Genomic DNA, 26,095 nt, shown 5'->3' with positions numbered 1-26,095 from the left:
GCTGCAAACTACGTGTATGGCTGGTCAGTATTTTTGAGTTTATGAAGATTATTTCTAGATTAAAGATAAGATAATATTGCAAAGTGGAATGGACCATGCCTAATGCTGTGAAAAACATATTTCACATAGAAAAAGTGTAATAGTAATATACTGTTAAATTAGTCTGGTAATAAGCTAAATAAGTCTATATGTAGAATTTTTTTTTTGTTTTTAACCCTGTCATGCATAGTGACCCTGTAGTGGGCACCTATTTACAAGCTTTTTTCTTGCATATTCATGAATGAGGGGGGTATTTTTGTAAATAAACCACTTCAGTGGGGGTTTTTTTTTTTAACAAAAATGTGAAAAATGTTGCATTGTTTTATTCTTAATTAATGCAAGAAAGGGTTAATGAACTTTAAGTTTATGTATTTACTTTTCAGTGTTATTTTTAATGTCCATACAATGAGGCTTGAAGTTCATAAAAGTGTCTCTGTTGCACTTTAAATTTAGCAAATGTGGATTTGATTTAGAACTTGCTGTGTTTATTTTTTGTTGTTTCTGTGCTATAAAGCTATTAATCTACAGATCAATTTAGAGATCTACATGTAAATATCAGCCATGTTTTTGTCTTATATTTGCATAACAAACTGACAGCAAGTCATTAAGGGACTACCACCTAATTGGTTAATTTGTCCCTTAGACAAATTCAAAGCTCGTTTGGTTGGAAGAAAACGCGGCGCAACAGTCCCTAGGGCCGCAGTCCTGGGTTTTCAATGTAACACACCCAACTCTAATTAAAATAAATATAGCGGCCATATTAACTTAAGCACAATAACTAATTAATTTAAGCCCAGTGTGTTTAGGGAAACAGTGAAAACCTACAAGATTCCGACCCTCGTAGTCGACTAAGTTTGTTAAAACTACTTTATTTTAGCTTAGCTAGCCCCTAGCTAGTTTAGCTTGTGCAGAGTAAAAGTTAAACAGCATGTTTAATTTTAGTTAAAACCACGTACCCCTTCACTGGAACTTTTTCCTTCCTCCTTTTTCTAAGCTTTATGAAAGCCGTTCCTTCGACGAGTTGTTGTCTGTCAATATAATCCTCAACATGAGAAGCGCTCCCAACATATAATTTGTCGATCTCCTTCGCTTCTGCACGAGGCAAACAAGAGTGTTGTGCCGAAAAAAGCACCCCCACATTGAAAGCACCCCTCGCAAGAAGCGCAGTAACAATATCTTGCCTGTAGATGGCGTGTATTCAAGCTCAAACCGTAATGCTTAAATGATCTGTAAATGGAAATGGACACAGAACAAACAAAAAAAAAAAAAAAAAAAAAAAACAACAACAAAAACTAAAATATTTTTTGGCATGCAGAGTTGTTTCATCCAGGTGCTATAAAGTCCTGTCCGGCACCTGTTCCAACCAGTCGCTAAAACTAGCTGAATTTAATTAGCTCAGCTCCACTGCAAGGTAAATGAGCCTGTTAGTAAAAACACCCGTTTTAAATGCACAGGTATATATGTATATATATATGTGATATTTATTCATGAAATAATACCATAGACTGTAGGATAATGCAGACTTTTGATAAATTACGAACACACGCCATCTGCAGGTGAGATGTGTTTGCGCACATTGCGAGGTAGTGCGTTTAATGGCAGGGGTGCTTTTGTCAGTACAACACCTCTTGTGTCAATCAAACAACGGGAAGCAGCGAGGGGGGGGCGTAATATTGTGGATACTTTTCCGTATGTATTTATCTTTTTACTTTATTTAATTTTTTAGGTTGCCAAAGGGGGCCTTTTTGGACGTGTCATGGCGCTGCGGCGCCCTCCACTGTTCCGAAGTCCATGAATTGAAAAAAGAAATGAAATTCGACAATAAATCAAAGGCCCCAGCGAGGATCGAACTCGCGACCCCTGGTTTACAAGACCAGTGCTCTAACCACTGAGCTATGGAGCCGTCAATGCGTATATCATTGTGACTTTTCTATATATTTTTTACAAATCGAAGGTTGCCATATCTGTGTTATATAAGTTTTTAAACAACACACCGTGTACGATATATTCAGGTCTCGTAGTAGACAAACTGATCGCATCAACTCTGCGATCCGGGAGCAAGCTGTGATGGCATTCTTTTGCGTTCTAATTTTTGGTGCTAAAGCGCTGTTACTGCTGTTCTCTCTTCTTTTTATAGCGTTTATCGGGTTTTGCTTGTATATCAAGTACATTCATAAAAAATTTGACCATATACCTGGACCGCCCAGAGACAGGTAAGATATGACATTAACCAATTAGCTAAAATGGAAAACTTTAGCTTTATGTTACATTGACTCGGTGATTTTTTTTCGCCATAGCTTTCTCTTGGGACATTCTCCAACCTTTTTGGAGACTATGAGAAATGACGGAGTTGTTCACGACAGACTTTTGGAGTGGTAACTACAATAAAAACTTAAGTTAAAGAAAATATATCACCCATACGGTATACCTTTGCTTTTTCAATCAACAACAAACCTTAGTTAGCCCAATTCAAACACTGAACATGTCATTTCCAGGGCTGAAATGTACGGACCAGTTTACAGGCTGAATTTACTGCACGAGGTTTTTGTGTGCGTGACCTGTCCTGAGACCACTAAGGTATACTTTTGATTTATCTATTTATTTCTTTTTAAAGAGGGAAAAGAAAACAACTTAAGTCAGTTTCTATGAAAACTAGTGTTTTAACACCATAAGCCCCATAACTTAAATGGTTTTAGTCTTTTAATGGTTCTGATTTCAGGAAGTCCTTATGTCTCCAAAATACCTCAAAGATAAATTCCTCCACAAGGCACTCTTTAACTTGTTTGGCCAAAGGTAAACTATCAAACCATCCTAAGATATATAATCAATCAATAATACTTTAAATAAGTTAACATTGTTTGATGTTATGAACTTGCAGTCAAAGCTGTATGTTTATGTAGCTGAAATAAATCAGAAAGTGTCTTTGCTTACGTTTATGTTTTAGGATATTAACTTTTCTTTGTTTTTTCCAGGTTTTTAGGCAATGGTCTTGTAACAGCACGAGATCACGAGCTTTGGTACAAGCAGCGACGGATCATGGACCCGGCGTTCAGCAGCTTGTTAGCTCAATTTTGTATTCTGTTTAGTTAGAAGGAAACTTCTCAATATCAGCTGGCTACAACGGGGAGTGTGTTAAAGGCTGTTATACAATCTGAAACTATCACTCCTTCTAGGTATCTGAGAGGTCTAATGGGGACTTTCAATGAAAGAGCTGATAAGTTGATGGATAAGCTTGCAGAGATTTCTGATAATGAATCTCCTGCCAACATGTTGCACCTTGTCAACTGTGTGACTCTTGATGTTATTGCTAAGGTGTGATCAGTCTTTCAGTATGACATAAACACCGTCTTAACAACCTAATGATGCATTTAATCACTCGTTTTTTTTGTTTTTGTTAAAAAATTATTTTCAGGCTGCTTTTGGTGTGGATTTAGACCTCATGACGAATACCTCACCTTTCCCTAAAACCATCGAGATATGCCTGAAGGGGATGGTGTATCACATTAGAGACAAATTATTTCAGGTATTACTGTGTTTTCATTAAAATGGAGTGTGCATGTCAAAACCTAGAGGTGTCAAAACCAGATTTATAATTTGTAATTCCAGTTTAATCCAAAGAACAGACCCTTTATTAATGAAGTGAAGGCAGCATGTCGCCTGCTGCGTACAACAGGCGCTCAGTGGATCCAGGATAGAAAAACTGCCATGCAGAATGGCGAAGATGTCCCCAAAGACATCCTCACAATGATCATCAAAACTGCTGCCACAGGTTATAAAGTTCCCATCTAATAAGACTGGAAATATTTCTCAACACAAGACAGTGATCAGACTTTAAATATTAGGTATTAGCTGACAAACATTTTGTTTTTGCAGAAGAAACCATGGCTGAAGAAGATGAGGAGTTTATGTTGGACAATTTTGTCACATTCTTCATTGCAGGTGAGTTTTTCTGCTTTCTGATGGAATACTGTGCTTCATTTTGAAAGCAGAGCTGTGTGAAAGGTAAAATTTACATAAAATGTCAACAAACTTGTCAGCAGCTTGCCATGCAAGCCGTTTCACTTTTTAAGATCTCTATCGCCTGTTTGGTTTCCAGTGTGTCACTTTCTTTCAAGCCAATCCTCTGACTCAGTTTTGCTCAAATGACACTTTTAGGACAAGAAACAACAGCCAATCAGCTGGCTTTTTGCATCATGGAGCTTGGAAGACATCCTGAAATCCTGGAGAAGTAAGGAATATTAATGTATCACATGATACGTGTGCCATATAGTTGATGGATGCAGTTTCTCAAGCATTTGCGTTATTTCTCAGAGCGAAGAAAGAAGTGGATGATGTCATTGGGATGAAACGAGAGATAAGCTATGATGACCTTGGCAAACTGATTTACCTCTCACAGGTATCTTTTATGAACATACAAACATGAAACTTGCACTTTTATATAAAGAATTTTAGTAGAAGTTGTCGTAATTCCCGTTTTAACCCTCTGGCAGGTACTTAAAGAGACTCTGAGACTCTACCCAACAGCTCCTGGCACATCCCGTGAAATTGTGAAAGACATAGTTGTTGATGGTGTCCGTGTACCTGCGGGAGTCACTTGCATGGTGAGTTTTTTGCCTGTATTCCTTTAAAGCTGATTGCATGTATGTTTATTGATCACCACCTGTTACCAAAAAAAAAGAAAGTGACATAAATTATGAAATCATTCAGTTCAGCTCTTATTGTTGTGGGAGAATGGAAAAATTCTTCAAGGACCCAATGACCTTTGATCCAGACAGATTTCATCCAGATGCTCCCAGGTAAGTAGAAGACAATTATCTGCATGTTGTGTTAGCTCAGACAGGAAATTCATCCACATCTGCAGTCACAGTGTTTTTCTTAGATTCATCAGGGACTGATGGTCAAGAGCTTGTGTGTTGGAAGTCACGGGTGTGTTGGAAATCAAGGAGTGCGGCACGAGGCGAGGCAGGAGATGATAAACAGGCAGTGATCTTGAGTTTGGGTGATGAGTTAAAAGTGGAATCGACAGATACAGAGGAAAGCAGGGTTAGAGCAAGGATTTGACAAAACTGGCTAAAGTTGGGAGCTACAACTAAAGCAAAACATTAATCTTTAATCTGGCAGTGAGATGAGACTGCAGATAGTAGGATTAGCCCAACAGAAGCCTGTACTTACGGAGGAGGTTTTGCAGCTTATCAAAGGAATCTCAGGTTCAGCTGGAAACTTCCAGAATGAAAAAAAGTGGTTCACTTTTTTATGGTAGTCTTCCCCAAGATAAAAGACCAACACCACCGAAAGCACCACCTCCTCATCAGTCATGCGAAGGGAGTTCTTATGTAGGCAAAAAACACAAACTCATCATTCCAAAGTTTAACGTTAAACCAAATGAATGCTTTGTTTGTGATATGGATCACTTAATAATAAATATTTTCAACCATCTCCTCCTACAGTGTGTGTATCGTGTGATACTTGAACAGCCTTCTGTTCTGTTCAGCCTGTCAGGAATCAGACAATTGTGATTCTTGTTTATTTTGCCCATTTTACGTGATCGTGCACCTATGGAGAGTCAGAGAACATGGGTTGATTAGGCTGTTAATATGCACCGTTGTCCAGGGGAGAGGTAAGAAAGGCAGATCAGACGAGGAGGCAGAAGAAGTGGACATAACCCCATTGTCATGTAAATGTCATTGATCAGTTTAAAATGAATAAATCAGATATTATTATTGTTTCTATGAGATGATGATGCTAATTTCCATTTCACAGTGAAGCTTCCCACAGTTGGTTTGGAAGAAATCTATATGAAGATTTTCAGATGCATCAACACACGCCGTTTAATATTTAATTACCAGTTCCTTGTGTGTTGATATTAACATACATCATATCTCTTTCTCTTATCCTGCCTTGAAGATGAAAATGCTCTATAGTGTTGGGTCATTGTCTGAATTAGATGAAAATTATACCGCCTGAAGCCGATCATAACCTTCAGTGTTCACTACGGATGTTCAGCATTGGCTGTTTTACTGATATCCAATATATATTGATATTGTCCAACTTTTCATTTCCGATAGCAATATCAGCCAACAGTGATATTTTTGGAGCAAGTTGTGCCAAACAAGAAATATCAGAAATACTAAACATGACATGTTGGAGGAAGGAAAAAAAAAAATCATTTTGGGTGAGAGGAGACGTAGCTGAAGAGTTTGATATGTAATATGTGCTTGTTGTTTAAAAGTTATATTAAAAATGTCAAAACCGATACTGATAATTTCCAGTATTGCATTTTAATGTCAATATGCCAATATTATCTTACATCTGTAGCGCTTCACCCAACAAATTCCCTTTTTCTGTCCAGTTCTGGTATTAGTGTCTTGCAGTGTTTTTCCTTGTTGCTGTCAGTACGTTTGTTAATTCTCCGGCTTCCAGAAAAGATTACCTACCTGTGTGAAATCATTATACTCATAATCTTGTCATTCCATTCTTAAATGTCTATTAGCAGGTGACTTTACTGAAATGCTAATTTTGGAGATAGTGGTTTACGGACCATCTATGTCCTCAAAGGCTGGGGTCCTGCAAATGTCCTAGAGTTTCCCTGCTGCAACACACCTGACACACAACCGATTTAGTTAGCAGACTGGTGCAGAGTTTGATTTTAAAGTTTGTACTAATCTGCTAATTTGCCATTTATTTAAGACAGTTGTGTTACAGCAGGGAAACTCCCTACCCTTTCAGGACTGTGGCCCTCGAGGATCAGATTTGCTCACCCCTGATCTATGTCAAGCTTGAGTCAATTATTCAGCTAGAACCATCTTCAAATATTCTTCAGTCAGATTAAATCCGCATGAGAGTCGCTTTTAGTCTGACTTGTCTAAACTGGTGCAAGGTAAAACAAATAAAATCATAATTTCTTATCCCTCTCAGGCCTTATTACTGCTACTTCCCCTTTGCCCTTGGTCCGCGCTCATGCCTGGGACAGAACTTTGCTCAGGTGGGTTGGACATAATAATCAGTATATTGCTCAACAAGACATATAAACACTCACTGAGCTCTGTACGTCATGGTTTGATTTCAGATGGAGGCCAAAGTGGTGATGGCCAAGCTGCTGCAGAGGTTCGATTTCACCCTAGTCCCTGGACAGACTTTTGACATCCAGGACACTGGGACGCTGAGACCAAAGAGTGGAGTTGTTTGCAATGTCAGACACAGGAATCACAAACACTAAGGTTTTAAAGCACTCCAACATGTAAAGAAAAGAAATCAGATTGATCCATTAACCAGATGATTTCACTATTCCTTAAATACAAGTACATACGGTGCAAAATAGTCTTAGTGGATACAAAACACTGATATTTTAACACTAAATCCTAATAATCAGGGTCGGATTAAAAGTGCACAGGTCCATGGGCCCAGAGTATTCCAGGGGAACCCTTCTTCGCTGCAACATTGTGAGAACTTTGAAAGAAACACTGTGAAACAACATTTCTAACATCTCTCAGCCAGTGGTACCAGTAGAAATACACTAGACACTGCGGTGTAACTATCTGGCTTTTATGTACATTTCATTTCATGTCATAACTCCTGGTGTTTGCCCTACGTGGGCCCCCTCATTGGCCCCAAGTGGGCGTGGGCCCCTGGGCTTGTGCCCATAATGCCCATTGGATAATCCAGCCATGTGAATAATGCTAGCATTTAAAACTGAAAAAAGATGTATTTTCATTTGATATAAGCCTTGAACTTCTACTTAATATCTATTTTAATTCCAGTTTAAGTAAACTGCAGTTAAATGTGATTTCTGACTCTTTATATTTTGCATTCTGCTAAGCAGTCGTTTTCTTTATCCTTTTTTTTTTTTAAATGCAACGTCTGCGTCATTATGATCATGATTGCCAGTTTAACACCTGTTAAACTAAAAACTGATGCCTAAATATTTACCTAATAGAAGTTTGCCTTTTTTTTTTCTATTTGGTTATAAGTTACAAATACTACGTGATGCATCTTGTAGTTGAAAACTGCTTCTAATATAAGAGGTTCACATATAAGGGGCCAGGTTTTCCTTTTACATTTAAAGATGATTAAAACTAATTAAACCCTGAATGTGTCTTCTGGTTTTTTCAAATACTCAGCAAATTGTGAGATTACAGCAAACCCCTCATCTTCCTGTTACCTCATTCTTTCCCTCATCTCTGTGGATCAACCACACGAACAACATCACTCATTATTAATGTAACTTAAATTCATTTGTATAGCACAACTTCACAACAATGTGATTTCTGAGCACTTTACAGACACATCAATTTGAGCTAATTAATAATAAATAGCCTAGCTAAGGGAAACCAACAGATTGCATCTAATCTTGACTTTGATTTTATCTCCCATCCTGAGCGTGCACAAGGCCACAGTGGAAAGGAAAATATCTCCCATTTAAAAGGAAGGAGAAACCTCCAGCGGAACCAGGGAGGGGAGGACAGTCATCACCTTAGACTGGTTGGGGTGGAGAGGACATGAAAGGCAGATGCACCATAGCTTTAATCCAGAAAGGCCTGCAGAAAAATGAGAAATATGTTCATGATGTTTGCAACCCAAACTTTATCAGTGCATCGGACATCATGCTCAAGTTCATTAAAATTGGACTAATGTAAAAGATGGTAGTTTTCTAATCTTCTACCTCAGTCTCCCATAAATGTTCACAGAACAAAAAAAAGCATTGAAATCCATGTTTCTGATAACAGGAAATATCCAGGTATATGTCTGCTTATGCATTGTCTGCCTGATTTTGTCCCATAACTTTCCGGGAAAGCTGGCCAAAAGAAGCCAGGGTGAGGCATCATTTCCCTCTTTAGCAACCCTAAAGAAAAAGTTCACCAAAGTTTCTGTAAGATAAAATATGTGAATGGGTTCAAAGCTAGTTTTCCCTTTTATTAATTAGGTAACAGTGTTTTTACAGTATAAAGTCTGATCTCAGGATCACCCCTTTGGAAAGGAAAGTCCAACTCTGGCTCTTAGGGCCACTTTCTTGCATATCTTAGATGTTTTCCTGCTCCAACAGACATTATTTACATCAAATAAAGTCAACTGCTTGTCAGGTTCTGCACAATGACCCATTAATTTGAGTCAAATGTGCTGAAGCAAGGACTCATCTGCTGGAATCCTGGCCAGGGATTCATATTTGTGTATATATATATATATATATATATATATATATATATATATATATATATATATATACTGGTTTGCTTTTGCTTTAACTATTTTTGCTTCACTGGCAGATTTCTTCTGTTCTAGCCAAAATTGGCTCTCACTTGCAAGATGTCATCCTTTTCTTTTCTTTTCTTTTTATTAAAAAAAAGCTCTGACGGGTTAATTATAATATATATAATTTTTCCACATACAGTATATTACTTCTACAGACATGTACAGAGACACTTTGCTTTTAATGTTTGACTTTTTATTTAGTTAATTTATTTTACCTATTCTATATACATTTAAATAAAATAATATGTATTCTTTTATATTATATAACAGTTATTATTTTATAAATATAACAGTGTACACTGTTATATTTATAAAACAGAAATATTCTATAAAAACTGAATTTGTATCATTTTTGTCCTGTTTATAACTTATGTGTTTGTTTTTTATATATGAATTTTGATACTATACAATGTATTTGTTTATTTGTAGTGAGCTGATGCGTTTTAGGTGACTGTCCTAATGTCCCCTGAAGTGCCAAATTGCAAATGTACCATCCTCAGTCATGAATATACTATAAAACAGCATTTCAGTAGGTGTCTGCTGTGGTGGACATGATGCATCAAGGGTTAAAACAGATCTAGACCCGCCCCTCTGAACACAGTTCAGCTAAAGGGAAGCCAGTATTCAGTTGACGTCCAGTGCTTACTTTGACCAACATGCCCGTCTTTTTTGCACTTTTAAGCTTGTGCGCTAACGCGCTTCTAATAATCCTCTTTCTTCTTGTCGCAGCTTTCCTCGTTTACTGCTTGTATATAAAGTACATCCATGTAAACTATGACTACATACCCGGACCACCGAGAGACAGGTAAGGCAAGAGAGTTGTTGATTATGTCCAGAAATACCACATCACCTGCAACTCTCCGTTTTCCTCCTCAGTTTCTTGCTCGGACATGCGCCGACGTTTTTGGGAGCAACAAAAACTGACAAAACCATTCACGACAAACTTCTGGAGTGGTAAGTTAAGACGCTAAATACAAGGCTATGTTACCGAGGTCAAGGCTGTGCAACATGTGACAGAGGAGCAATCAGGTAGTGATTTCAGGTGTGTAGGTCATGTGACTATCAAGTTATAGAATTTTGAAATATTGAAAAGTTCACATAAATGAAAGGAGATGAAAATCGGCTTTCACACACAAATGTGGAATATTTTAAAATAGTTTTGACATTCATAGTTCACGTGGCTGAGATTTTTTTTTTGTTTAAATTCTGCAGTTTATTTGTTGACGGTCCCTAACTATCCACCCGATAGTGAAGACCGCCGCAGTGAAATTGGGAGGAACAACCCCAGCGAAACTTGCCATCGCAGGCTTAATGTCTAGGTTTAGCTGATGATCTGTGTGCTACCCTCTCACAACAGACAACCACACGTATTTTCAAAAAGTTTACAGTTTTGTATGACCATAAATAGTTCAACATCCACATATTTGTGGGTTGATGAGCTTTAATTGAACCGAAGTACCCTACATGTGCGGTCTTAAGAAATAACTTCACTGTAGTTCATAAATAAAACTTTCAATAAATTAATAAAGGATGTCTCGGCAGTAAAAACCCATCAGAATGTGTTACAGCTCCAGGTGATGAAACCATTGCAACAAAAAGTAGTTCCAGCTGTTCAAACAGGTTATTTTGACAAGGGGCGTGTGCTTAACTCACATAGCCATGATGGTTTCGTGTTGTCGGCATGCACAGAAGACAAGCAGCACGTCCCGATGAGTAGAACGTGGATAGAATATGTAATAACACCTGGAGCACTTCCATGATCATTAATCTGTACATATCAAACATTGTACCATTCATTTTAATTTCTTTACCCAGTCAGAGCTAACTTATCTCATTTGTAACATTATGTTCAGTCCATGCAAACCAAATTACCTTTTTTTTTTTTTTTTTTTTTTTACAGGGCCGAGATTTATGGGCCGGTTTACAGAGTAAACATTCTGCATTATGTTAGTCTGTGCGTTTCCTGTCCAGAGGCAACAAAAGTAAGCACCTGTTGCACAAGCTTTACCAGAGCAAAAGTGCACACATTCATATGCATGGACTGTACAGACGCTGGACGCTGGAGATGTGGTTGAAATATATAAGAAGCATCAAACCTTAACATGATAATTAAGTGTTTAAATGGTTCTGGTTGCAGGAAATCTTGATGTCACCAAAGTACCCCAAGGATAAACAGGTCTACAAGAAACTATTTTACCTGTTTGGTGAAAGGTGGGTATCAGATTGTTAGACCTTGTTATAACTTAACTGTACCTGAGTGATAATCAACCATGTTGTCAGTAGAGCTTGGCGATACTGGCCATTTTTGTGTCCATCTGACACCAAGTTAATTACAGAGCAAGTGCCGTCTATAATGACACTTTTTGCTTGAAATTTTTATAAACATTTTGTACTTTGCCTTTAATTATGGATCATGATTTTGATGACAATAAAACATAGTACAATGATTTTTGTCAAACATTCCTTTTATTTAAAGAAATTTTCATTAAAGCCTTTTTTTTTCATTTTGTCTGTAACCAATATAAAACAAGAACATTATCAGTTTAACAAAATGATAAAATAACCCTGGTATTCCCTTTTATGTCACACAATTGTTTGAGAATATTAAAATCAAAAACACAACCCACTATTGGTTTGGTTCGTGTTCATATTTATGGGATTTTTTCCCCAAAAAATTCTTTGCAAGAAAAATATCTGTCATTATCGGGCAATTCTGATAATACTTGGTATTGATACTATCGATATTTGGATCAATTTACCCAACTTTTGATGTCAGATTGGGCGATGATAAAGAAAAATAAGTATTATTTTTAGAATTCCCAACTTGCCCTTGTAAGATAATGAATCTGAATATGCGACTACAGTTTGGGCTATAAGGAAGCCCTTTCTGACTCAGATGAAATCCAACCCTTTAGAGTATTTATCCACCTTCCACCTTTCTAGATTCTTTGGCAATGGCCTTGTAACAGCACAGGATCATGAGCTGTGGTACAAACAACGGAGGATCATGGACCCTGCATTTAGCAGTTTGTAAGTTTTTTTTTAATTTACTTTTTGTAAGATATGTTTTAAATAATTGTAGCTGTAATTTGGAGTGTTTGGGAAGCTTTACTGATTATTCTCTGTGTCTTTGCTGGTATATGGTGTCACTTTGTCCGAAATGATCATTCCTTCCAGGTATCTCAGAGGTCTCATGGGAACCTTCAATGAGAGAGCAGATAAACTGATGGACAAACTTGGAGAGATTGCTGATAACAATGTTCAGGCAAACATGCTTCATCTTCTTAACTGTGTGACGATGGATGTTATTTCCAAGGTAAGTCAGTTTTCCAGCTTCCACCATAGTAGCTTTGATTCAAAACCTTTATATTTGGATGAACACACAGGATTTCTAATCATGCTCTGGCTTGTTAGTAATTATTTATGAATTTGTACTTTTTCTATAATAACTTTCAGGTTGCTTTCGGTGTGGATTTAGACCTCCTGAACAAGAGCTCACCTTTTCCTAAGGCTGTTGAGACGTGTCTGAAAGGGATGGTGTTCTACGTTAGAGATATTTTCTTTCAGGTATCGCTGCTTTCTTTCATTCGCATTGTGCATATTTCAACCTTGTCGACAGCGATGTGACATTTTTAATTTGTAATTCCAGTTCAACCCAAAAAACAGAGGTTATGTTAACGAAGTGAAGGCAGCAGCTCGCCTGCTGCGTACAACTGGAGCTCAGTGGATCCAAAAAAGAAAGCTGGCCATGCAGAACGGTGAAGACGTTCCCAAAGACATCCTCACAATGATCATCAAAACCGCAGCTGCAGGTTATTATTATCAGAAAGGAGATAATTATAAAACAATATTTATGTATGATGTAAAATTACTTGAATTCAGTGTTAATTTAGGTTTATATTGTTTATTGTTAGTAAACAGATTCAGTATGTAGGGGTGTCATACACTTGTAATGTGGTTGGTGCATTTATTTTCGCCTCTTTGCATAATAAATGTGGATTACTTTGACTTGTTTTTAGTTTTAGTGGTTTAAATGTTTAACTTGAATATTTTCTTGTTCGAGTAGAGGAAAACATGACGGAAGAAGATGAAGAGTTTATGTTGGACAATTTTGTCACATTTTTCATTGCAGGTAAGCCTAATGTTTCTGCCTCTATCTACATAGACTTGCAATATCTTGATTATGTATCACCTCCCTCTAGACATTTGTTAGACACACTGACTTTGTTGGGCTCATCGAGTGTTCAACCTTTAAAGTTTGGAACAAAGTTTTGTTCCTAAAACTTTGCTTTAGGAATAATAAACCAGAAACCTATTTTGACCCTGAATGGGGAAATTGCATTGTTGCAACAGTACAGATACAGTAAGCAGTAGCAAACAGGTGATGTCAAATAAAAAACGCTCCAAAAGAATTCATTTCAGCAAAAAATTCAGTTCAGCAAGTTAAGCTAAATAAGCAACTGTGGAGCTATAAAGTTCAGTACATTATTGTAAATACATATGTACAGGATATAATGAGACAGAGTAGGTATAATATATAATTACACACATTAGCATGGAATTAAATATGTTAGAATAAGTATTAAATTACAATGTATTTACAATCTATTTAGAAATCCTAGTAATAGTTGCACTTTAAACTCTACGTAGAAGGTTGTGGAGAAAGTCAAAATTTCTTCAAACAGAAAACAAAATAGTTTCTGGCCTTTCAAAACCAGTAACATCACACTAGAAATGGACTATTGGTTTTAAAAGAAAAATTTGCAAAAAGCCTATTTATATTAGTCATTTTAATGAACACTAACCTAAATGTGAGATGTTGCTTCATTTGAATGTGATGCTCTAATTGAGCTTTGGTAAAACTGCACCATTTCAGGGCAAGAAACAACGGCCAATCAGCTGGCTTTTTGTGTCATGGAGCTTGGAAGACATCCTGACATCCTGGAGAAGTAAGAACCATCAATGCATTGCGTGATAGACTTATAATACAGCTGCTGAATGGTGGTTTCTCATGTAGGCTTTTTCTCTCTCAGAGCGAAAAAAGAGGTGGATGATGTTATTGGGATGAAACAGGACATTAGCTATGATGACCTTGGTAAACTGGTTTACCTCTCGCAGGTATGTGGTTTTGTTAAGGCGGCCATTCTTTTTACTACAAACATGCTAAACCAGGATTGTTCACCTGCTTTAACATTTATTCAATGGTATGTTTGTTCTCTTATTGCAAAGCGCAAATTTAGTGTTTTAACCCTCTTCTAGGTATTAAAAGAGACTCTGAGGATCTACCCGACAGCTCCAGGAACGTCCCGTTATATTCCAGAAAGCATGGTCCTTGATGGTATCCGCGTTCCTGGGGGAGTCACCTGTTTTGTGAGTATAATGCCTTGGTGTGTGTTGAGGACAAGTATCAGGTGTCTGTGTAATGTGTATGACTGGAATGTTAATATAGAGACAAAGCAAAACCTTTTTATACATTAGCTATAAAATATGTGAAAATTTTACCTGCTCTCAAAGTGACATAACTTATGTTGATATTTAGTTCAGCTCTTATGTGACTGGGAGGATGGAGAAATTCTTCAGGGACCCACTAACGTTTGATCCAGACAGATTTCACCCAGATGCTCCCAAGTAAGTGAAATATAATCTTCACCAGGACAGATTTTATTTTCATTCTGACATGTCAGATCTGGTGTTACGGTACCACATAGAGAAATAGAAGTTTTTATGTTTTCTTTTGTTTTTTTTGTTTGCTTTTTTTTCAAGGCCTTATTACTGCTACTACCCCTTTGCCCTCGGTCCGCGTTCATGCCTGGGAAAAAACTTTGCTCAGGTAGGTTGGATATAATTATTTGGACACAGACACACAGAGCATACAAAGACTCACTGAGCTCTGCACGTCGTGGTTTGATTTCAGATGGAGGCCAAAGTGGTGATGGCCAAGCTGCTGCAGAGGTTCGATTTCAGCCTCGCCCCCGGAGAGACCTTTGATATCCTGGACACTGGGACGCTGAGACCAAAGAGTGGAGTTGTTTGCTCTATCACACACAGGAATTACACAAACTAAAAGGTTTTAAAGCACATAAACATTTGTATAAATCACTACAAGTGTAAATCAGCTAAATTATGGATCAGTATAAATTAGCCAATTTCAACACTTTCAAAGTGAAAGAACAAATGTTGCTAGATTGTTATTAATGAACACACAACAAATATAATGTGAACTGTATGTTTTTATTAATACCATCATTTCAACTTGAAAATAGCATTACTTAATTTGATGTCAGCCTTGAAAATGTAATAACACTACTATGTAACTACTATCTGTTTTCTTGCAAATATAATGAACTGCAGCTGTGTGATTTCTGACATATTTATGTCATATAGTCTCTTGTGCTGTGTTTTATTTCTGTTTTTCTTCATTTTGAAACGGGACTACTTTATTTTGAACCTCATGGAGAGTTTAAACATGATGCTTTTAGATCTACTTATCTAAAGAATGAGTGATACTGAGTGATTTCAGGTGTTTATTTGCTTTTCCTTACCAAGTGATGAATCTGGTTGTAGTTTAAGACTGCTGTTAATATTTAAGGGATTATGGTAACTTTTTTCATTTTATGTTAAAAGATGATAAACTAACAAAGTCTCAAAGAAGTCTTATTGTTGCTCAAACATACCCTGTAAATTTTAAAGACTTAATCACATTCTTCATCCACCTGCTGCCTGATTCTCTCCCTCATCTTGGGGTGTGTGAGGAATATTGACATCATGTGAAATCCATTATCAGCAACCCTAACTTAATGCACCTGACATGTTTAAGCTTATTACAGTAGTGTAAAATATGAGTTCTTATATCAGATCTACATGATATGAGGGAAAATATCTGATCCACACTTTTGTGGCAGAAATTGTGTGAATCATTCTAGTTGTGATGTTTCTCACATATGTTTCACATAAAACATGAATTTACAAATATTTAACATTATTTCACATTTTCATCTGTACCTTGCATTGGCTGTTTGATGTGCACAGTGAGCCATGATGGAAGGTTTTGCATTTTGTTTGACGTGTCTTGTTTTTAGTTTGTTCAAATGAAGCAGTAGTGGTCATTATATTAGGCATATTCACGAACCATCCATCCATCTTCTGCCGCTTATCCGGCGTCGGGTCGCGGGGGCAGCAGCCTAAGCAGGGAAGGCCAGACTTCCCTCTCCCCTGCCACATTTGCCAACTCTGCGGGGGGGATCCCGAGGCGTTCCCAGGCCAGCCGAGAGATATAATCCCTCCAGCGTGTCCTGGGTCTTCCCCCGGGTCTCCTCCCAGAGGGACGTGCCTGGAACACCTCACCAGGGAGGCGTCCAGGAGGCATCCTGACCAGATGCCCGAGCCACCTCAACTGGTTCCTCTTGATGCGGTGGCTCTACTCTGAGCCCCTCCCAGATGACCAAGCTCCTTACCCTATCTCTGAGGAAGAGCCCAGCCACCCTGCGGAGGAAACTCATTTCAGCTGCCTGTATATGAGATCTCGTTCATTTGGTCACGACCCTATGACCATGAGGGTGGTGACCGAAAGAACGAACCATTCTTACAAACAAAATAGGTTCGTAAGTCCTGCTTACGAACCTTTTATGAAAATGTCGGCATTTGAGAAAATCTTCAAATAGTGGATTTTCTTCTAAATAAGAACAAATCCTACAAACGCTCGGGTGGTGATGTTCGATACTGCAAGATTTTGTGCTGAACATATATCAAGAAAATAAAGTTGATTCTATCTATCTATCTCTATCTATATTTGTGCTCATATGTATATATGTAAATATATATATATATATATATATACATATATATATATATATATATATATGTATATATATATATGCCCTTTTATTAAAGAAAAGGCTGAATTTACAACAGTCAATATCAATAACTGGAGACTTAAAAGAGAAACAATAACTAAAAATGTGCACAAATCTAATTTAGTAATATACAACACTGTTTTTTCATTTAATTAAGTTGAAGAAAGAAAACAAACAAACAAACAAATAAATTGGTCCTGGACAAATTATAGCACTTTTCTGTTGAACAGTGGGACAAAATACCTGTCAACAGGTGCAGAAGTCTGACTGAGAGGAACAGAAAACACCTGACTGTAGCGAAAACATTAAAGGTGGAGTATGTAAGATTTTCAATATTTTCAAAATAAATTAACTAAAAAAATAACTACGGTCATAATTAGTTTTTATTTTAAACATGTAGGTTCCATTCTGCCCATATTTGATGTGTTATGAAATTACAAGTTTAATTAATGTCAAGTGACACTAATTTTTTTTTTACTGGTAGGCAAACATTTAAGACGGGTCTTTGTCATTAATTAAACTTGTAATTTAATAACACATCAAATATGGACAGAATGGAACCTACATGTTTTAAAAAAAACTGTCTAATTATGATTGTTGTTATTTTTTTTTAGGTCATTTATTTTGAAAAATTTGAAAATCTTACATACTCTACCTTTAAAGGATCGCTCAACATAATATAAGTTTATGACTGATGTGATATGTAATAAATTATCTTATGTGTTTCCTTTTTAAAGAAAATATTTCTATTGAACCAGAATTAGAAAATAATGTAATGGTTTTCATAAATTTTTTATTCATTATTACTTTAGTCAATTTCAGCTGATTTTACAGGCAGCTGTTTTTTTCCTTCTTTAATGAAACGGTATGAATAAATATGAGCACAACTGTATATATAGTCCATATCCCACCCTTATACGTTGGTGCCCTTACCTTTCACCTATAAAACATGTCGACCCGCCCCTGACAAGAGGCACAAACTGGGAATTGTTTTGTGCATTCATTAGGAAGTGGGTATTTCACGTAAGCGTCCACCGGTCATACTTTCATCAAAATGGCCGTATTCTTTGCACTTTTGAGTTTGTGCGCTAAAGCACTTGTAATTCTTCTTGTCGCTGCTTTTCTCTGCTACTGCTTGTACATAAAGTACATTCATATGAAATATGACCACATACCCGGACCACCGAGAGAAAGGTAAGACACTATGGTTATTGTTTACTGTAAAATGACTGTCCTAAATAACGAAGCCCCCCCCCGCGACACTCCGCTTTCCTCCCCCAGTTTCTTCCTGGGACATGCTGCAACGTTTTTGAGTGCAATGAAAAATGACGAAGTCGTTCACGACAAATTCCTGGAGTGGTAAGTTAGGCGATAAATACGGACTTATCCGATATGTTACACGTTTTATTTGCAGTTCAAACTAACCAAATGGACACATTGTTTACAGGACCGAGACTTACGGACCTGTCTACAGGATAAACGCTCTGCATTATGTTAGTGTGTGTGTTTTCTGTCCGGAAGCAACGAAGGTAAACACATGCTGTACAAGTATAACAATACTAACAATGCGAACGTTTGTATATATAGTACGATTATACATCAAAATAAAGTGTATTTTGGTAAAAATATAAGTTGCTATTCAAAAATATTTCATATTCGCTGCTCAACCCCAGTATTAAACATTCAAGTCTAAACTTTGCATCTCAGTTGTTTATTTTACATCCAATGTCCTGGCACCCTGAGACCAAATAATAGAAATTTTGTAACTTTCCAACTAATTTTAGGTCTGACTGTACAGTAAACAGTAGAGCAGCCATCTTAACCATATACTATGCACCTTATTCAGTGTTTTAATGGTTCCGGTTTCAGGAAATCTTGATGTCCCCAAAGTACCCCAAGGATAAAATGGTCTACAAGAGACTTTTTTACCTGTTTGGTAAAAGGTAGTTATCATATCATCAGATTAAATAATGTAATGACAATTAATCACGTTGTCAGACTGCTCCTGTTATAAAAATGTTAACTAATCTGACAAGACAGTGAATCCAATTATGCAATTTCACATTGAGTTTAAATTATGTTTTCTTTTACAACCCTTATGAAAGTATGTATCGATCTGTCATCTTTTTCAGATTCCTTGGCAATGGCCTTGTGACAGCACAGGATCATGAGCTGTGGTACAAACAGCGGAGGATCATGGACCCTGCATTCAGCACCTTGTAAGTGATTCAGTCTTTTGGTTGGTTTCTTTGTTTGCTTTTTTGTGAGATATTCCATTTTAAATTATTGTAGCTCTAGTTTAGATTTTTAAGAAACGTTTTTCTGTTTTGAATTTTGAGGTTTTGCTGGTATATGGTGTCACTTTTCTAAAATGATCATTCCTTCCAGGTATCTCAGAGGTCTCATGGGAACCTTCAATGAGAGAGCAGATAAATTGATGGACAAACTTGGAGAGATTGTTGATAACAATGTTCAGGCAAAAATGCTGCATCTTCTTAACTGTGTTACAATGGATGTTATTGCCAAGGTAAGTCATTTTTCCAGCATCCACCATAGTGGCTGTGATCTAACACCTGTTCCTTTATTGTAAAAGCATTTCTGACTATGCTGTAACATGTTAGTAACCGTTAGAGGTGGGAAAATTGAATCGAAAAATTGAAAATTGGGATTTTTTTTGCTTCACAATTTTAAAATAAAATTTTTTTGTTTAAAAAAAAAGAAGTTTTTTTTCAAATACATAAAAATAATCCATGATAAAACTTTTGTCATTTTTATTGTTTTTATTGATCTTTTTACTTTTCTTCCTGGGCATTATAGCAGCAGAATGATGGTCTGGTTACTGTGTTGTTTTTTTCCTAATTGAAATCAAGAAAAGTGACGAGCAAAAAAAAAAAGGTTTTATACATTTTGTTTTGTTTTTAAAATACAAAAATCAGCAATAATGAAGAATTGTGAGAATCGCAATTTAAATCGAATTTGCACACAAAAAATCGGAATCAAATCAAATCGGCACAAATGCAAATTGTCACATCCCAAGTAACCATCATAGTGTACTTGTTTTTATAGGTTGCTTTCGGTGTGGATTTAGACCTCCTGAACAAGAGCTCACCTTTCCCTAAGGCTGTTGAGACGTGCCTTAAAGGGATGGTGTTCTATATTAGAGACTTTTTCTTTGAGGTATTTCTGGTTTCTTTCATTCGCATTGTGCATATTTCAACCTTGTCAACAGCGATGTGACATTTTTAATTTGTAATTCCAGTTCAACCCAAAAAACAGAGGTTATGTTAACGAAGTGAAGGCAGCAGCTCGCCTGCTGCGTACAACTGGAGCTCAGTGGATCCAAAAAAGAAAGCTGGCCATGCAGAACGGTGAAGACGTTCCCAAAGACATCCTCACAATGATCATCAAAACCGCAGCTGCAGGTTATTATTATCAGAAAGGAGTGGAGGAGAATTGAATTAATCTCACTAACTCTTCATGTATGTTTTTAATGGTATTTTTTAGTAAACAGATTCCGTATGTAGGGGTCCCACAGCTGTAATGTGGTCTGTGCATTTGTTTTGCACACTAGCTTCTGGTTTCAGAGATTTAAATGTCTAATATGTAATTTTTCTTCTATTAAGAGGAAAACATGACTGAGGAAGATGAAGAGTTTATGTTGGACAATTTTGTTACATTCTTCATTGCTGGTAAGCTTCATGTTTCTTTATTTATTTACATACAATAGGTTGTCCAAAGTTGGCCCTCAAGGGCCACAATTATGCAGGTTTTTTATGTTTCCCTGCTCCAACACACCTGACTCAAATGAAATGGATCTAACAGCTTATGGAGTTCTGCACAATGACTCTTTGACTCATTCATTTGAGTCAGGTATGTTGGAGCAGGAATACATTGAAAACCTTCAGGATTGGTGTCCTCAAGCTGGACATGGACTTGCATATCTTGGTAATGTGTCACCTCACTCTAGGCTTTGGTTATTTGTTGCTTTACAACATGAATTTAAATCAATGTTTTTCAAAGGATGTTCTTAAAAAAAGAAGAAAAAACAACTGAAAAGTTATGCACCGAAATAATATACACACCCCACCTGCAACGTTACTGAGTCCACCTTGCTGGTAACTGGGTTGGAGGATGTTTACCTCCAGAACTGCCTAAATTCTCTTTGACGTAGATTCAACAAGGTGTTGGAAACCACTTCTTTTGCTCAGTGAAGACACTTCAGTGTGAGTTGTATGTTGCTTCATTTGAATGTGATGCTCTAATTCCACTTTGGTACAAACGGAACCTTTTCAGGACAAGAAACAACGGCCAATCAGCTGGCTTTCTGTGTCATGGAGCTTGGAAGACATCCTGAAATCTTGAAGAAGTAAGAACCATCAATGCATTACAAGATAGGCTTATAATACAGCTGCTGAATGGTGGTTTCTCATGTAGGCTTTTTCTCTCTCAGAGCGAAGAAAGAGGTGGATGATGTTATTGGGATGAAACCAGACATAAGCTATGACGACCTTGGTAAACTGGTTTACCTCTCACAGGTACGTGGCCTTGTTAGGTCAGCCATTCTTATAAAAAACATGCACAGTCGCCTGAAAGGTTTCAAAGCATGGATAGAATGAAACTTTCTCCCTTTAAATGAAGAGAAAACTGAGTTTGTGGTCTTTGGACGTTCTGAGCATCTGGATGGTGAAGTGTCGGTCTGAATACTTTATACTTTTAATTCCATGTCATTTATATTGATGATTGTTTTTACTTCCATCAAGCAAGTCAGCTCAGTAGTAAAAAGTTTTTTCCTTCCTTTGAAAGAGGTTGATGTCCTTCCTATGCAGGACTTAGGAAAAGGTCTTCTCCCTGCTCATCGTGTCCTGGTGAGACACTTATGGCCTTGACCAGTCAGCTGTGCACTAAGTGCAGCTGGCTCAGAAAGCTGCTGCTCGCTTGCTTACAGGGAGGAGACAACATGATCACATTGCTCCTCTTCACACCGGGTTCGTGTTAGTTTTAGGAGTCCGCACAAAGTTTTATTACTTGTTTTTAAAGCCTGGAACGGTTTGGTTCTGTCTGAGCTACTGCACCAGCATGCTCCAGTCAGAGTTTTAAGGTCTTCCACTCAGCTCCTCTGAAGGTCCCTTCTTCCGGGCTCAAATCCGGGATCGAAAGAGCTTTATTGGTTGCTTCTCCAAAGTTGTGGAACAATTTGCCATTCCGCATTGTAGTAGGGCTGCTCGATTATGACAAAAATCATAATCTCGATCATTTTGGCTGAAATTGAGATGTCGATTATTCATTCATTCATTCATTTTCCGAACCGCTTATTCCAATTCAGGGTCGCGGGGAAGCTGGAGCCTATCCCAGCCGGCTTTGGGCGACAGGCAGGGTACACCCTGGACAGCTCGCCAGTCCATCGCAGGAGATGTCGATTATTTAAAGCAATTATCCAGTATTTTTAAACAATGCTGCGCGTCGTGGTGTTTTCAACTCTGTGTCGCGCATTATAACCGTCTAATGAATGGTTCTGAGTTGTTTAGTCCGCTTTTATTGCTTATATAAAAACTATTTTATGTTGGCTTCGATGTACGTTTTATGCCAAACAACCGCTGTCAGGCTACAACGCGTTTCTCTCATTCACCTGTTAAAAGACAGCTGATCTGAACCACCTGATGAACACGTTGCTATGGTGACACCCCATAACAGAAGGATATTACAGTGTTTAACTCACCGAGCTATGTATACGAAAATATTGCAGCCAGTTCTCAATGACAATGGCATCAACTATGTTGTTGTGAACTTCCACAACCTACTGCAGTTATTCTACATGGACCTGCAGCCGGAGCTGACTGAGACTGGCCGCCTGGGAGTGCTTTAGGACGGGAGAGGCTCCCGCTGCTCGTTCCTTACAGTAACTGCAGAACAATATGTGCCTTCAAGTCAGTCGTCAATACATCAGAAACGTCTCCAATAACTCCAGTAAAAGTTGCTAGATTTGTCGCTTTTAACAATAAAAGTCGCCAGATTTAGCGAGAAAGTCGCCAAGTTGGCAACAGTGTCTGAATGAAAGCAAAGCGGCTGTGGGAGGAGTTTACAGCACAGCGCTGCAATGCCAGAGACGCTCGATTAGCAACTGAAGACAGCAAGAGAGGAAACTGCAAAGAGAAAAAAATAATCGCACCCTTTTATTTTTATGATTGTTGAAAACCCAGATTGTAACTGAGATTAAAATCCGATTAATCGCCCAGCTTTACATTGAAGTTGCCCAGTCTGCTTCTGGTCTTAAGTTCTTACTCAAGACCCCCTTCTTCACACTGGCTTTTGAACATAGTGGAGCTTAACATTATATTTATTGTATATATATTTATTTCTTACTCTAGTCTTATGCATTTGTTTTTACTGAGTTTGTCGTTTTATTGTGTAGGTGTTTTTACTGTTTTTGGGGACTGGGGTTGTAGTAAATGTGGTTGAACTTGGACCTGCTAAACCAGGATAATTCACCTGCTTCTTCTGCAACATTTATCCAATGATATGTTTGTTCTCTTATTGAATGACTGTTGCAGTGTGTGAACTTCATGCTCTGACCCTCTTCCAGGTGCTAAAAGAGACTCTGAGGCTCTACCCGACAGCTCCAGGAACGTCCCGTGATATCACAGAAGACATTGTCATTGCTGGCATCCGCATACCTGGGGGAGTCACTTCTATTGTGAGTATTTGTCTGAGTGTGAGTTGAAGCTTTAAGGCAGAAAACAGGTGTCTGACCTAAATGTATGCCTGATACATAGATGTGACAGAACAAGATTTTTAACATACGTGAAAATACCACATGCTCTTAAAGTGACAGAAGTTATTCTGATATTTAGTTTAGCTCTTATGTCACTGGGAGGATGGAGAAATTCTTCAAGGATCCACTAACATTTGATCCAGACAGATTTCACCCAGATGCTCCCAAGTAAGTAAAGACATGTCAGACCTGGCAGTACGGTGGCAAATAAAGGAAATAAAACCACCGTCTCTTATCTGCTTTTTTCATCAAGGCCTTATTACTGCTACTACCCCTTTGCCCTCGGCCCACGTTCATGTCTGGGACAGAACTTTGCTCAGGTATGTGGGACATAATAATCAACACATAAAGCCACAACACAAGTTCAGCTTAGTAGGTCGTGGTTTGATTTCAGATGGAGGCCAAAGTGGTGATGGCCAAGCTGCTGCAGAGGTTTGATTTCACCCTCGTCCCCGGCGAGACCTTTGACATCCTGGACACTGGGACACTGAGACCAAAGAGTGGAGTTGTTTGCACTGTCAAACACAGGAATTACACAAACTAAGGGTTTAAAGCATTCACATTTAAAGATAAAACATATTGGTCCATAAACTAGCTGACTTTATTCCTGCCTCAAGTAAAAGTAAAAATGTTTCTGCTTCCCAACCCTTAAAGGTAGAGTATGTAAGATTTTCAATATTTTCAAAATAAATTAACTAAAAAAATAACTACAATCATAATTAGATAGTTTTTTAAACATGTAGGTTCCAGTCTGTCTATATTTGATGCGTTATTAAATTACAAATTTAATTAATGACAAAGACCCTTCTTGAATGTTTTCTGACCAGTAGAAGAACAAGTACTTTTTTTTCCACCAGTAGGGGGAGTATAAGCCCATTTATTGCAGAGCGGCTCTGAGCTACAGCTCACAAGCGATTCCTGCCCTTATTGGAGCTGGCAAGGAAGAGGGGTGAGGGGTGAGTTTTGCTCATTACTGCCAACCTGTGGTCGTTTGTGGAGGTAGCAGTTTTGTAGTTTTGTTCAAGACCTGGTGTTTGCCACCTGGTGGTGGAAAGAATCGCCTTGAAATTTTACATACTCTCCTTTAATGGAAAAAACGCTGTTTTATATAGTAAATTCTTAATTTTTAATCAATTTTGAACTTGTTATAAAGCGAATATATTACCACTGAATGTCATTTTGCTGTTTAAATTAAAATAAATTGCAGCTGAATATGTGACTTATAATAACTTTCTATTGTATATGGTCTACACATAAATATTATGCAAAGATAATTCACACAACACTATGTTTTAGTTATAAATAGATAATGTAATATATGTCACCTTAGCCGTATTTCACTGCAGCTGTCATATTTTTACATCAACATATTTTCATCTTTTTTTTTTTTTCTGTGAATGTATTGTACGGCTGCTGTAAGATCCCTGAGCCTTTAAGCTTTGCCATGCAAGTAATCCGAACACACAAATTCACTGAACCAAAAAGCTGGCCGCATATTTTCATGCTTGTTGTCTGCCAGCTTCCACCTCATGACTTCCTTGAAAAGCTGGTCAGAATGGGGGCCTGAACAGGAACCTTCTCTGCAGCAGCCCTGTCTTCATGTACAGGTGCTATTCCAGGAGGGTTCGGGACCCCAGACGGGTACCTCCGAAGAAACCTGAAGTGTTGCACTTGTTCTTTTCATCGTAGATCTGCAACATCTCAGTTGATTTCACTAGTTGTCGTTTTGTTTTGCTGTCAACTTTGTGAAACTTGTCCCCCAAAAACATCCCTCATGTCATGTAATGAGACCACATTTTGAAAGGCAAACCATGCAGCCAATCACACGCATGGACAGACTAGGATCATACCGTTATGTGAAAAGAGGAAATGGGGGAGAAGCTCTAAAGACAGTAAGTGTAATGGTACAGGCCAAGTGCACAGAGAAGTGGCTTTTAAAAGCAAAGTTAATGGTATAATGTGAAAAATTTTTTTGTAATATTGTAACTTTTATGAAATTTGTTTGCCTTGGTTGTTGCTGCTTTTTAGGATGGTTAAAGCATGGTCTTTTGAAACGCTGAATAACTTTGACACGTCTGCTGCAAAATCAATTCTCTACATTGAAACATTTGATGCAATCAACCAAGGAACATCTGCTGGCTGTGCATGTGTAATGCATTTAAGGGGAAGTGTTGACAGTACTTCACAG

The 26,095-nt window shown here is 37.7% G+C and overlaps 3 protein-coding genes across 3 annotated transcripts; all 3 read left to right on the top strand.

Moving 5' to 3' along the window:
• Positions 1-2,092: 2,092 nt before the first annotated feature.
• Positions 2,093-7,992, top strand: LOC306767840 (cholesterol 24-hydroxylase-like). The gene is made up of 15 exons (XM_079255974.1): positions 2,093-2,252; positions 2,337-2,414; positions 2,535-2,616; positions 2,759-2,832; positions 3,012-3,098; positions 3,213-3,351; positions 3,452-3,562; positions 3,646-3,808; positions 3,913-3,978; positions 4,195-4,267; positions 4,351-4,435; positions 4,530-4,640; positions 4,747-4,835; positions 6,955-7,021; positions 7,106-7,992. The coding sequence occupies exons 1-15, from the start codon at positions 2,107-2,109 to the stop codon at positions 7,253-7,255; spliced, it is 1,521 nt and encodes a 506-aa protein (XP_079112100.1). The 5' UTR covers positions 2,093-2,106; the 3' UTR covers positions 7,256-7,992.
• A 1,949-nt stretch (positions 7,993-9,941) lies between these two features.
• Positions 9,942-15,349, top strand: LOC306767224 (cholesterol 24-hydroxylase-like; the record flags this gene model as incomplete). The annotated part of the gene is made up of 15 exons (XM_079255148.1): positions 9,942-10,090; positions 10,162-10,239; positions 11,186-11,267; positions 11,423-11,496; positions 12,229-12,315; positions 12,463-12,601; positions 12,742-12,852; positions 12,935-13,097; positions 13,352-13,417; positions 14,162-14,234; positions 14,319-14,403; positions 14,545-14,655; positions 14,825-14,913; positions 15,049-15,115; positions 15,200-15,349. 15 exons carry the CDS (start codon positions 9,942-9,944, stop codon positions 15,347-15,349), a joined length of 1,524 nt encoding a protein of 507 aa, XP_079111274.1.
• A 2,843-nt stretch (positions 15,350-18,192) lies between these two features.
• LOC306767841 (cholesterol 24-hydroxylase-like) lies at positions 18,193-24,451 on the top strand (the record flags this gene model as incomplete). The annotated part of the gene is made up of 15 exons (XM_079255975.1): positions 18,193-18,332; positions 18,420-18,497; positions 18,586-18,667; positions 19,008-19,081; positions 19,271-19,357; positions 19,527-19,665; positions 20,205-20,315; positions 20,398-20,560; positions 20,762-20,827; positions 21,432-21,504; positions 21,589-21,673; positions 23,719-23,829; positions 23,987-24,075; positions 24,161-24,227; positions 24,302-24,451. The coding sequence occupies 15 exons, from the start codon at positions 18,193-18,195 to the stop codon at positions 24,449-24,451; spliced, it is 1,515 nt and encodes a 504-aa protein (XP_079112101.1).
• Positions 24,452-26,095: the final 1,644 nt, after the last annotated feature.

The sequence above is a fragment of the Telmatherina bonti genome, assembly GCF_933228915.1.
Source record: "Telmatherina bonti genome assembly, chromosome: 16".
Lineage (NCBI taxonomy): Eukaryota > Metazoa > Chordata > Actinopteri > Atheriniformes > Telmatherinidae > Telmatherina > Telmatherina bonti.
Note: the sequence above shows the minus strand (reverse complement) of the source record. Positions and strands in the feature narration are given on the sequence as shown.